Consider the following 14,342-nt stretch of genomic DNA (forward strand, 5'->3'; position numbering starts at 1 on the left):
TTTTTCTGACCGGAGTCGGGTAACGGGAAACTGGGAGTCAACTTTCATTAGCCTAACCCAGCGCAAACATTATAAACTTTATCAAGTGCTAATTGTGTTTACTTTTAGAGCCAGCACTAGTCTCTTACAAAGCCGCCGTTCCTATTACAAACATGTTTGTTCTGGATAGCCACACACAGTCTGGCCAGAGACTAAGCCATCACAAGGAATGATTGCCTAAACGATAAATAAGCTCTCTCAAACAGGCGTCCAAAATAGCCTAAACCCTTCCAATTTCGATTTGTGAAGCTGTGTTTTGAAAACAAATAATGATGCGTAAAAAGCCACTCGTGTCATGACTGATAGTGCATCTCTTTTTGGCGTTTTTCGCATTAAATTAGGGTCCCGTTTAAATTCAAAAATAAACTGGTGTCTAGATGTAATCACAGTTAACACACCAGGAAAATTATAGAATATAAAACAACCTAGTTACGCCTGTTCAGTGCGAACAAGATGCACCTGGTCGGATCACAAAGATGTGATTTCCTCACGGATCACAAGGATCACACCAATAATATTGGAGGAAAGGTACAGATTAGTTCTCAATAAACAACAGGATGAAAGCAGCTCTAATCATAAATCATAAATATCACTCTACATTTCGTTTCTGAAGAGTATGGTCTTGTTTCAAAACTTCACGAAACAGTTCTGTAAAACTGTTTCTTCTTGTTCTTTGGTTCTTTGGGGGTTTTTTTGGTTTTTTTTTTGTTGTTTCTCATTTTCCAGAAGAAGCGTTTTTGTTTAAATGTGATTACTTTTTTAATTATGGTTGTTTAACTTTTTAATTATTTTATTAAAATTTAATTAATTGCCTAAGACTTTTAAAATGTCGTAAAATATGTACACTTACGATATTGTCATAATGAATTAGTAACGTAATTCCACTCACAATATCATCTACAACGTTCATGCACTTGCCCAACCATGTGTGTAAAGCACGTACATTTTCCGAGAGAACCCAGGACGCGGAAAACGCACGCTTTCACCAAGTTTGTTGCATATGAACAAGAAAGATCATACACGTTGGTGATCAAGTATGATTTGATTTTGACTTGCTTGAGTATATGTGGTGTTTATGTGTCTCGGGATATAGGTGGATATGTGGGAGTTGTGTGGGTGTGTGTGTGGAGGGTGGGGTGGGGGTGTTTGTGTGTGGGGTGGGGTGGGGGGGGTGTGTGTGTCGGGGGGAGGTCTGTGTCGGTTACAGCCCGCTAGTCCGAAGGCCCGCCAGTCCGAAGGTTCGCTAGTCCGAAGGTTCGCTAGTCCGAAGGTCCGCTAGTCCGAAGGTTCTCTATTCCGAATTCTAAATACGGTCCGCTAGTCCGAATTTTTAACTAGGTTCGCTAGTCCGAATTTTAAATAAGGCTCGCTAGTCCGAATTATATATAAGGTTCGCTAGTCCGAATTTAAAATCATGTCCGCTAATTCGAATTTGATTGAGGGTTCGCTAGTCCGAATTATGAATAAGGTTCGCTAGTCCGAATTTTAAATAAGGTCCGCTAGTCCGAATTTAAGAAAGAAAGAAAGAAAGGAAAGAAGAAAGAAAGAAAGAAAGAAAGAAATAAAGAAAGAAAGAAGGAAAGAAAGAATTAAAGGAAAAAGGATTTATAGAGAAAGACTTAATCAATGAAGAAATAAAATAGAAAAGTTTGTATTTTAGACATTCATAATAGGCCTAGCTCTCGTTGTTGTTTTGAATTATTTCCATTACCATTGAGGCGATGGTGTATATTTAATTGCAATTTCACTAAATCTGCAAAACCTATATACATCAGTAATTTTTAAAAGGAATAAATATTCAAATACTTTAGAAAAACAGCATCTATACCATGTATACTTTTTGTGTCTTTAGAACATAAATATACAGTTTTCATCGATTTGGAAACTTATTGGGTTACTTGTATTGTTTCCTTTCTGAAAATGTATACTTTTATGTACTTGCCATCATTACTTTTAAAGAAACAATGCAAAACATGAACAATGTTGTGAACATGTGTGCACCTACTCAGGTAACACGCTCAGTATATTTGATCAAACACCTCCAATACATTTTGAGACCGGTGTATGGTGGCGCTGATCAGGTTCTTTAAAGAAAATTCGGACTAGCGGACCTTATTTAGAATTCGGACTAGCTGGCCTTATTTATCATTTGGACTAGCGAACCTTATATAAAATTCGGACTAGCGGACCTTATTTAAAATTCGGACTAGAGCACCTTTTTTTATTCGGATTAGCGAACCTGATTAACAATTCGGACAAGCGAACCTTTTAATAAATTCGGACTAGCGAACCTTCGGACTAGCGAACCTTTTTTTCGGACTAGCGAACCTTTTTGCAAATTCGGACTAGCGACCGTCACGTCCTCCATTAAATACGTGTTCGGACTAGCGAACTGTCGGACTAGCGAACCTTCGGACTAGCGGTCCTTCGGACTAGCGGGTACTCGCCGTCTGGGTTTAGCTGCAACATTCTAATATAAAAATGAAATCAACGTATTTTGTTTATAATTCGGAACCTGTGGCATTTTTTATGTAGACTGATTTAATCTACTTGTCTGGCCGATTTCAAAAGAAGCTAAACCCTTACCCTTGACCACACATGTCTACTTGTGATCATCACGAGACAACCACAAGGGAGACACCCAGGGGCTGCATGAAGGCAACAAAAGATGGTATTCCAAAATTACAATAAGAACTACATTCCCCTGAGTATTTGAATAGCTTGAAAAAAATCTTTGTCTGTTAGTTTTCCCTCCTATGGCGTGTTCGTGTCATTTTGTATGCGTCTGCGTGATTTCATAATGCTAACAGTAAATTTGAAAGATGACATCGCACAATTTTTCTGTAAGATTGAACAACGATGTTCAACGATCAGGAATTTATTGAATTCTGATCATAGGTCCCTTCGCAGCTGACTCATTTAGCCGATTGGAACTATGCAGTTGACAGTGTCTCGTGATAACTACTAGCATTAGAATTGTGTGGCCAAAGGTAACGGCCGGCTGTAAGGCTATCCTTTTTCCAGACACGAAAAATTAAATCAGTCTACATGATGACGTAAAGATAGGCCACAGGTTTTGAACAATGAAAAAATATCAGTTTATCCAAGACTACAAGAAAGCATGAAAGACGAAAATACCAAACAATGGAAACAAATCAGGCTTACATGAGAATTTTATTTTCATGAAATGTACATCTTCTTTTGATGGGAGCACTAAACCGATCTCCCAGATTATACTCTAGGGAGTGTTCCGGTGCCCGGAACATAGAACTACGTCAATACCAGTGGTCATGAATTGATTTGTAATTCAACTCGTTTATATCAGAAATAAAATAAGAAGAATTTTATTGACTTTGCAGAATGTGATTCTAATGGTTGTAGCTAGACAAATACAAGTAGGCCCTACATTTAACACCCCATATCCATGTATCAACTCCACCGACACTCCACATACACCACATATTGTACTACCAAAAAGGATTGTCAAGACGCAATTCTTATGAAATAACATTTCCTGAAAGTTTGTAGAAATTGGCTCAAGTTGTGCCAGCTTGGCGTAGACCGGGGATGGGGGTAATGCGAGCCGTAACCTTCTCCTGTTATGGGTCGAGGTCGAGTTCCTATGGGAACATTATTTAAAACAAACAAACAAATAAACTAATATACTAATAAAAATACAGCATAATACATGACATGGTATTACCCATATACGGATTCATTCAACAATTACTTATTACGTAAATTTGCTGTTTAACTATTTGTTTATCGAAATGAAGTGTTCATAACATTTATTTATTTGGACGTACCATCTAAACTATTAAGTTACCATTTTATCCATTCATTATCATAATAGCAAAATTTGAACCTCTAAACTATATTGTTAAATCGATCATGTTATCTACGTATACCCGGGTTTCTTCATCTATCATTATATAAAGCGTAAAGACGAATTCGGACGCACTCATTTTTTTTGTGGGTTGATGCATTTATATTTGCTTGTATTATGCAACACTTTAGTGACAATTATGTCATAAAAATAGCAATCATCATGGATTTTTTTTTCTCGTGATGCACTCCCTCTTCGAGGCTCGTGCATTAGACGCATCAACATTTCAGTACAAGTGCATTGTTTTGTACAATTTCACTCCCAGCAAGTCATTTCTTAACCTATAAAAAAGTAGCAGACCATGGTTCAAACAGCTGTCAATCATATTGTCACTACATATCGGGCATATTTTTGTTTTGGAAGTAGGCATATCAAGCCTATTTTCACCACATTTACACAAATATAAAACATCCCGGGTTTGTTTTGTTCAATGCACTGTCACAATAGTTTTGGAAGTTATGTGAAAGTTATTGTCCGTGATTAAAACTCCGGGCGCAGGTTATTATTTGCGGTGGTCTCTTGCAAATATTTTACTATACCTGTGACTATACTCGATTTCAGAGAAGAATGGCAGTCTCTTACTCAAATTGAGGCCAGCGCCTTGTCAATGAGCGACATACGCGGAGCATTGTATGCGCCGACCAACATTTTGACGCGTAATCGACCAATCAGATTACCGTGTCTGTTGTTATGATTGTCAGACAGTAGCGTAGCCAGCGGGGGGGCAGGTGGGGCAGAGTGCCCCCCCTGACAAAAAAATGAAAGAAAAAGTGCCCCTCTGACAAAAAAAATGAGAGAGAAAATCAGGAGGGCAAAGAAAAAGAAAAGGGCAAGGAGCCCCTTTCTAGCAAAATTCAGGGCCAAAATAGTGTAAAATACAAAATTTTCCGCGCTACGCGCGCAAATTGTAACAATAAAAAGCCCTTTTTAGCCGGATAATGGGCGAAAATAGTGTAAAATACCATTTTTTTTTGCGCTACGCGCACATCATCCCAATAAGGCCCTTTTCGGGAAGCTCGAAGACATACAGTCTCTATGTATTGTATGATGCAACTGCAATTTTTTCGTCTGTGCCCCCAAAATTTTATTTTGCCCCCCTGACCAAGAAAGCTGGCTACGCCCCTGTTGTCAGACTATTGAATCAGCCAATCAGAACGCTGTGGACGCTCTTAAAATGTAAACAACTGCAGTTCTTTTCTGGCAGAAACTATAGATTAGTAAATCGACATCAAGAAAGATAATGTTGAGTGCTGACATGATTTACGAAATAGGAGACACAAATGATTCGGGTCTGGAATGGAATTACAAAACCAAACAAAAACTAAAGAAATCTAAATCAAACATTAAAATCAAACTTACAGTTTGGACTTTATTTCGCAATGTTGTATTGGACTTTGTTATTGAATGTTAAGCATCTAAAATCTTTTGTAAACCCACCTTTATTCTTTGCTCTTGGTAATCACCATTAGCCCCTGGTGAACACAAATAAAGGATAAACATAACAGGTACCAGTATATACTTTTATTTGACTATCTTTGATCCCATGACTTTTTATGTGTAAATAATATTTATGCTGACATGGCTGAGAGAAAATAATAATTATTATCGAGAAGTAAATGACGTATTCATCATGATATGAGCTATTGCGAAATTGCAGTTCCATAATGAAAGGCGATTAATTCAAGCTGGATATAATCTTTTTTCTTCTTGGTAAGCTGAATATCAAGCGATATCGGGACCAAACTTATACTGAGATTTTGAGTTTATGTGTGTGTGAGGAATGAAATCAACACAATTCAGAGATACACCTTTTGCTTGAAATTATTTTTTTCTGTCAAATCTAAAATAAAGCCTATCACGAGAAACGCCCAACCCGAGAACGCGAAATATAGTATATTATAGTTTTGTCAGAATATCCGTTTTGATTTCACCTTTTTTTACTTCAGAGTTGCGACTACCAAAAATGTTCAACTCAGTACACAACCAGTTGAATAGCATAGGTCCTACAGCGATAATCTTTCTCGGATTGGAATGCCGCCCTCTATATCTAATATCCCAGGAACAACTCATGGCGCTGAGTTTATACTTGGTGGTCGCTTAAGATTATTGCGATTTCAACTGCGAGACAGGACTAGAAGCTTTTGTTATTGTAGGAAAGTGCTTTAACTTGATTGATTGCTAATCAATAACTCACAGCTTGGCGACTAGTCCATGCTAAGCCAAATAAAAAAATAAGTACGCCCACCTCCTTCCTCACTTTCTGGGATCAGTCCATATTTTTTTTTTTTACACAGCCGTGACGTTAGTCACGGCTGTGTCTTTTTTCTTACAGGTTCTTAGTCTAGCCGATCGGCGGCTAGACTCCTGTTTCTGGGCGATTTCTTTCTTCTTCTTCTTCTTCTTCTGTCAACATTTAACATAATTTGCTCTAGCTCCTTTATTATTTGACCGATTATGACCAAACTTGGGCACAAGCTCCACTACCCCAGCCTTTACATTTGACATGACCCATTTGGGGTCAAACGTCATGCATGAGTAATTTTGGCCTACAGATTACGTGGTACAGTAATGAGATTTATACATTGACCTTGGCTATAGCCGGGGCCTATATGGTCCTCACAGATTTGGGGTCAAAGGTCATTAAGGTGGTATTTCCGGCACATAACCAAATACCTTCAAAATGCTTCTTTTCCTACAGATTCTATGGTACAGAGATGCGACTGACACATATGCATTGACATTAGTTGGTGTCTATGGGGTCCTCACAGATTTTGAGTTCAAGGTCATACAGGGGACAAAAATGGTTGATTACTGAAAATCACTTTAAAATTCAATATTTTCTGCATATTACGTGCTGTGATCATCCGAATAATGCCAAAAGGGCTCTAGCATTATGTTCATATACGATTGTAATCAGATTTGGCTTAAACATGGAGGAGGGGTCTGTTTTGGGGTCAAAAGGGGTAAAATTCTAAAATTTGTCCGATTGAAATGAAAATTAGTATATGTGATCTTGATATGATTCAAAATATATTGGAGGTAATTTCAAGGTCACCAGAGGTCAACCAAAGGTCAAAAGGGGTCAAGTTCTAAAGTTTGTCCAATTTAAATGAAAATTAGTGTATGTGATCTTGATATGATTCAAAATATAATGGATGTCATTTCAAGGTCACCAGAGGTCAACCAAAGGTCAAAAGGGGTCAAATTGCAAAGTTTGTTCAATTTGAATGGAAATTAGTATACGTTATGTGGATATGATGCAAAATATGTGGTGAAGGTCATTTCCAGGTCATCAGAGGTCATTTCAAGGTCACGGCTAGACTTCGCAGCCTTACTAAGGATGCAATATATCTAGTTTCTTCTTTCTTTCTTACACAGCCGTGACGTTAGTCACGGCTGTGTCTTTTTTCTTACAGGTTCTTTCTTCTTACACAGCCGTGACGTTTAGTCACGGCTGTGTCTTTTTTCTTACAGGTTCTTTCTTTCTTTCTGCCGACCACTACATTTGCTCTAGCACTTACATGCTCACACCGATTTTGACCTAACTTGGTCACAACCATCATTGACCATGCCCCTACATGTCATATGAAACTCGTGGGGTCAACGGTCAATTGTAGTTACCCTGTGTATATGTGGTATTTTTTAATTTAGGGTCAAAGGTCATTTAGGGGCCACTTCTGGTATAAAACGAAATACCTTTAAAATGCTTCTTCTCCCACAAATTACGTAGGACAGTGACACCACTTGCACACATGAATTGTTATTACCCAGTGTCTATAGGGTCCTCACAGATTTGGGGTCAAAGGTCATTAAGGGGTCACTTCCGGTATAAAACGAAAAACCTTCAAAATTTTTTATTTGCTAAGAAAAACATAGGACAGTAACGGTATGTTCACACATGAATTGTGGTTACCCAATTCATATGTGGTATTTTTTATTTCGGGTCAAAGGTCATTAAGGGGTCACTTCCGACCTGAGACGAAAAACCTTCAAAATGCCCTTCTGCCACAAATAACATAGCAAAGTGATGCCACGTGCACCCATGCATTGACATTGGCCAATGTCTATGGGGTTTTCATATATTTTGGGGTCAAAGGTCATTGGGGGTTACAACACGGCTGTGTTCGTGGTCTTAGACCACAGCTAAGTCTAGTTTCTTCTTTCTTTCTTTCTTCTTTCTGCCGACCACTACATTTGCTCTAGCACTTACATGCTTGTACCGATTTTAACCTAACTTGGTCACAACCATCATTGACCATGCCCCTACATGTCATATGAAACTTGTGGGGTCAAAGGTCAAGCAGGGGTCATAGGGGTCAAAAACGTGATTTCAACTCAAAATGCTTCTTCTCTCACAGATTACGTAGGAGAGTGACACCACAGTGACACACACACATGCATTGTTATTATCCAGTGTCTATGGGGTCCTCACAGATTTGGGGTCAAAGGTCATTAAGGGGTCACTTCCGGTATAAAACGAAAAACCTTCAAAAAATTGTATTTGAGAAGAAAAACATAGGACAGTAACAGTATGTTCACAAATAAATTGTAGTTACTCTGTGCATATGTGGTATTTTTTTATTTAGGGTCAAATGTCATTAAGGGCTACTTCCGGTATAAAACGAAATTCCTTTAAAATGCTTCTTCTCCCACAAATTACGTATGACAGTGACGCCACTTGCACACATGCATTGTTATTACCCAGTGTCTATGGGGTCCTCACAAATTTGGAATCAAAGGTCATTAAGGGGTCACTTCCGGTATAAAACGAAAAACCTTTAAAAATTTTTATTTGCTAAGAAAAACATTGGAGGGTGATGGTATATTCATACGTGAATTGTGTTTACCTATTGTACATGTGGTATATTTTCATTTGGAGTCAAAGGTCATTAAGGGTTCACTTCCGGTCTGAGACGAAAAACCTTCAAAATGCCCCCTTTTTGCCACAAATAACATAGCAAAGTGGTGCCACTTGCACCCATACATTGACATTAGCCAATGTCTATGGGCGTTTTATATATTTTGAGGTCAAAGGTCATTAAGGCGTCAAAACACGGCTGTGTTCGTGGTCTTAGACCACAGCTAAGTCTAGTTACACAGCCGTGTCTATGGGGTCCTCACAGATTTGGGGTCAAAGGTCATTAAGGGGTCACTTCCGGTATAAAACGAAATACATTCAAAAAATTTTATTAGCTAAGAAAAACGTAGGACAGTAACGGTATGTTCACACTTAAATTGTGGTTACCCAATTCATATGTGATATTTTTTTATTTGGGGCAAAGGTCATTAAGGGGTCACTTCCAGTCTGAGACGAAAAACCTTCAAAATGCCCCTTCTGCCACAAATAACATAGCAAAGTTGTGCCACGTGCACCCATGCATTGACATTAGCCAATGTCTATGGGCAACACTGTGTATACTTTCAGTCATCTGGGATTTGATCAATTAGTGGATAATTAAATCTGGTCAACCAGAAAAACTCACTTTTGGTCAGATGGAATCACCGACGTTTCGGCCAAAACCTTTGGCCTTCAGCTGGGTGGATGATTTAGGGTCATCCGAGGTCAATCGATGAGGAAGTTGCTTGATGACCCGATCCCAACCATGTGACAGATTCACTCTAACGCCCCCGCTCCTGTTGAGTGACGGTTGTTCGGCTCGTACCCACACTGCTTCTTTGACTCCCCGTTCAAACCAACGGGGTTCATGGTCCAAAATGACAACGTCGTCAATGTCAAAACTGTGACCACTGCCCTTAAGCAACTTCCTCATCGATTGACCTCGGATGACCCTAAATCATCCACCCAGCTGAAGGCCAAAGGTTTTGGCCGAAACGTCGGTGATTCCATCTGACCAAAAAGTGAGTTTTTCTGGTTGACCAGATTTAATTATCCACTAATTGATCAAATCCCAGATGACTGAAAGTATACACAGTGTTATTCGAAAGGAATACGGCAAGGATTGCCTCAAACTAACGAAGGATTTCGAGAAAACATCGAGGAAAGTTGCTAACTATCGTAACCATTTGCGTTTTTCTCTACGGTGCCTACACGCTGATGTAATACCCCGTAGCGCCAGATTACAATCTACGATCAAAGGATCGCGAGTAGAGAAGATTCTCCATAATACTGAACGCAAATTATTAAATGAGAGAATAAGACAGATTAACTACACGATCAACAAGTTAAACACCAAAAAGGAAGAAATTTCCGGCGAGTTGGAAACTCAGTTGCCACTGGAAACATACAAACGGGTTCAGGAGTTCACCGCACATGCGCAGTTATCGCAACACGAGAAAACAAAAACAAGGCAGGTAGCGAAATTCGGAAGACTTGTTTCGTCCGGCAGGGTCGATAAAGACACCAATTGGCGCTGTAAAGAGGATAAATCTGCTCACAATATCAGAGATAGATGGGTTAAGAACCTCTCGGTTTCGTCCGCTATCGTCTAACGAACAGAGTTTATTGGAAAAGGGCTTGAATTTCGCCGTTACTTCCAAGCGTGTACAAGTGACTGATATCATTACTGCCACTGAATCGGCGATTCGCAATGCTCGTTTGGGACCAGCTAATGCTGAAGAACTGAGATCGCGGGTAAGTGCTAGTGTCATCAGCGCTAACCCCCCCCCTCCAGCATAACTTGTCTAAAGCTGAATTTACTGCGTTGGAAAGTCTTAAAAAGAACAAAGACATTACCATCCTTCCAGCTGATAAGGGGCGGTGCACAGTGGTGTTGAATTCGACAGACTATGACAAGAAAGCCAAAGAGTTGTTAGGGGATACAAAGACTTATACCCCCTCAATAAAGACCCCACGAGTGGTATTAAACGCAAGATCGCGGCTAAGTTGAATCAATTCTTGGAGAAAGACAAGGTTATTGACATTAAATTGAAACATCAATTATACCCCACGTCTGAAACTATACCTACCTTCTATGGACTTCCGAAGGTTCATAAGGCCAGTGTACCTTTACGTCCTATCGTCAGCAGCATAGGATCGGTCACTTATAACATTGCCAAGTACCTCGCTAAGATCGTAGGCCCTTTGGTTGGCAAATCGAAACATCATATTTGGAATTCAAAGGACTTCGCGGAAAAAATTCAGGGTATTGTGTTGGACGCGGACGAGACGATTACATCCTTCGACGTCACTGCCTTGTTCACGAGCATCCCTCCAGCAGACGCGGTACTCGCGGTTCGGGACGTTTTGAAGGAGGATAAGACTTTGTCAGAACGCACAGACTTGTCGCCAGATCAAATTTGTGAATTGTTGAGCCTATGTTTGGACAATACTTATTTCAGCTATGGCAATAACTTTTACCAACAATGTCATGGTTGTTCGATGGGCTCCCCTGTGTCGCCGATTATTTCCAACTTGTACATGGAGCGATTTGAACAGTGTGCCTTGTCGTCTTACCCCGGATCTCCACCTTCCAAATGGTATCGTTATGTTGAAGATACTTGGGTTATAGTCAAGTTTTCGGAGCTCGACAAGTTCTTTGCGCATATCAACCAAGTGGATAATAACATCAAATTCACCCAAGAAGGTCTGACGGACAATAAACTTCCATTTTTGGATTGCTTGGTTACTGTCAACCAAGATCGCACTCTCTCAGTATCAGTATTTCGCAAACCAACACATACTGATCAATATTTGCAGTTCACCTCTAATCATCCATTGGTCCAGAAACTCGGTGTAGTGAATACTCTTTATCACAGGGCCGACACCATCATCACAAAGGACTCTGATAAGATCTATGAGCACCAACACTTGCGCCACGCCTTGAAAACGTGTGGTTACAAAGACTGGGCAATTGACAAGGCCCTAAATCGTGGTGAGAAAGACGCTAAACCAGCCAGCGAACCCACCGCGTCTTCTGGTACCAAGACTTTTGTCACCATCCCCTACCATGGGGATGTTTCAGAGAAATTAAAGAGGATCTACCGCGATCACGGCATCACTACACACTTCAAGCCAACCAATACCCTGCGGCAGTCGCTAGTACACCCAAAGGACAAACAGCCCAAGGGCCGTTTAAGTGGTGTTGTGTATGGTGTCCAGTGCGCTGAAGATCAGGTGTGCCAAGAACATTACATTGGTGAAACCGGCCAACCACTGCAGAGTCGCATGTCCCAATATAGACGCGCCAGTTCAAGTGGCAACGATTCAGCCGTCTACAAACACCTTAAGGGCAGTGGTCACAGTTTTGACATTGACGACGTTGTCATTTTGGACCGTGAACCCCGTTGGTTTGAACGGGGAGTCAAAGAAGCAGTGTGGGTACGAGCCGAACAACCGTCACTCAACAGGAGCGGGGGCGTTAGAGTGAATCTGTCACATGGTTGGGATCGGGTCATCAAGCAACTTCCTCATCGATTGACCTCGGATGACCCTAAATCATCCACCCAGCTGAAGGCCAAAGGTTTTGGCCGAAACGTCGGTGATTCCATCTGACCAAAAAGTGAGTTTTTCTGGTTGACCAGATTTAATTATCCACTAATCAATGTCTATGGGGTTTCATATATTTTGGGGTCAAAGGTCATTAAGGGGTAACAACACGGCTGTGTTCGTGGTCTTAGACCACAGCTAAGTCTAGTTCAATTTTCATATTACATTAAAAGGTTTCAATACATGAGTGAAATGTTAATGCATATTTACAAGTTATTAGTCAGCATGAATCATTTGCAAGTGTTTTTGTGGAACTCTAAGGATCTTACCCCTCATTAATGATAGTTTCGTCGTTTTCCTGGCATATGCTGAAATGCCCCAAAAGTGCTAGCAATGTCAATTTTACATGAACACTGCTTTATTTGGGCAATTCAGCAAAAAAACAAAAACAAAAAACACAGCCCCGCCCTCCTCACTTTTCCAAAAGGTGGGATGCGAAACGAATTAAAAATTTTATGTGGCCATATAGCCGGGCGCGTTGGTATATTATCAGGCCAAAAGGATGTATGCTACGTGTCGGATGTATGTACTGTACTTCTTTTGTCGTGTTACAATAATCGTGATAAAAAGTCCCGAACATTTATTTTAAAATTAAAGATAACACGCATTCTTCTGTTTGGCTTTTTTGGACAAGAACTATTGTGTGAGCAAAATAACACGGACAGTTTTTTCTTTCGGGTGGTAGAATTGGTTGTAAATTGACAGATTTACGAGATTTTTTGTAATTTTTCGTTTCCATAAAAATGTTACTAGAAAAATGCCAAAAATATCACATTTTGGCCAGTAAATTTAAATTTTTTTCTGCCTATAATGTAGCTTCGACTTTAAAGTAAACATATATATGGGACATATCATATTTCATTGAGGTGTTCTATGAATGCAAACTTCGCAAAGATCATGGTGCGTCACAAAAAATTCCCAAAAAATATGGCCACTTCATGACTTGCATGATTTATTTAGGTATTTACGTTTAAAACGATCCCTGCAGCATAGTCTTTACCCAAGACGAAAATTTATGAGTGACCCTATCATAATTATAGGGTGCTTGCACGGAAGGTTATTAGTTCAAATCATCCACCAGACACGCTCCAGAAGACATGCAAATGCATGGAGTACAGTACCAATCGCCTGTTTAACTGGTATTGATCAAAGTAATTCTTTAGTACTCCATGCATTTGCATATCTTCAGGAGCGTGCCTTCACTCAGCAAATTGACATGCCCGGCATATGCAGCCATTCTCCATCTGGATAACATGACTGTCGCCCTCAATACGTCTGGGCACAAATTTAAATAACAATACGCTATTTACATATCAATGCGGCCTCATGCTAATTAAAGCTGCCCCATCCAGGAGTTCATCTATGATGATAGTCATAATAACGACCAAAAGATAAATGACTGACTATCATTGAGGACTGAGTTCCGCAGTCTAATTGATATAAGCGAATTGCGCGTTTATCAGATCTTAGACTGTTTTTCTCCATTTGAAATAGCTTTTTTTCTCAGATTATAGCTGTTATGATTTGAATTTAGTGTCTCGTTGTAAATTCATCCCATTGTAACAGTATTTCATTATGAATTGTACTGGTAAAACCGTATACTCGTACGTTAATTTCATATCGGTTGCAGACATAAGGAAGATCTGTATCCCATACACATGGTATGTCGTTCCATATAAGGCCTTTTGTAGAACTGTTGATAAAGTCAACACAGTCTTCATTACCAGAATTTGATGGCTGATTTGGGCCCCAGACATTATAGTCATTCTCTGTACCGTCACTCCAAACGAACGTGCCTTCGGTAGTCTTGTCGTTCAAACGAGTATAGGTACATATGACCTGCGATGTTTTGATGAGTTTGTGGACTTAACACGGTTTATATGCTAGTCTCAGATTGATCACGCTAAAATTCTAAGCTCAAATTATTATTTTATTTTTTAGCCCAAATATTTCTCATGATATTGATATACA

General features: G+C 39.7%; 1 protein-coding gene across 1 annotated transcript; it reads left to right on the top strand.

Moving 5' to 3' along the window:
• The first annotated feature begins 11,264 nt into the window (after positions 1-11,264).
• On the top strand, positions 11,265-14,105 carry LOC140160114 (uncharacterized). The gene is made up of 2 exons (XM_072183392.1): positions 11,265-11,999; positions 13,938-14,105. The coding sequence occupies exons 1-2, from the start codon at positions 11,265-11,267 to the stop codon at positions 14,103-14,105; spliced, it is 903 nt and encodes a 300-aa protein (XP_072039493.1).
• Positions 14,106-14,342: the final 237 nt, after the last annotated feature.

Source organism: Amphiura filiformis, chromosome 9 (assembly GCF_039555335.1).
Source record: "Amphiura filiformis chromosome 9, Afil_fr2py, whole genome shotgun sequence".
In the NCBI taxonomy this organism is placed as follows: Eukaryota; Metazoa; Echinodermata; class Ophiuroidea; order Amphilepidida; family Amphiuridae; genus Amphiura; species Amphiura filiformis.

Coding starts and splice junctions, on each gene's coding strand:
- LOC140160114 (XM_072183392.1), top strand. CDS start 11,265: ATGGGCTCCCCTGTGTCGCCGATTATTTCCAACTTGTACATGGAGCGA. Junction 12,000..13,937: donor TCCAGTGCGCTGAAGATCAG/GTGTGCCAAGAA, acceptor CCATTGTAACAG/TATTTCATTATGAATTGTAC.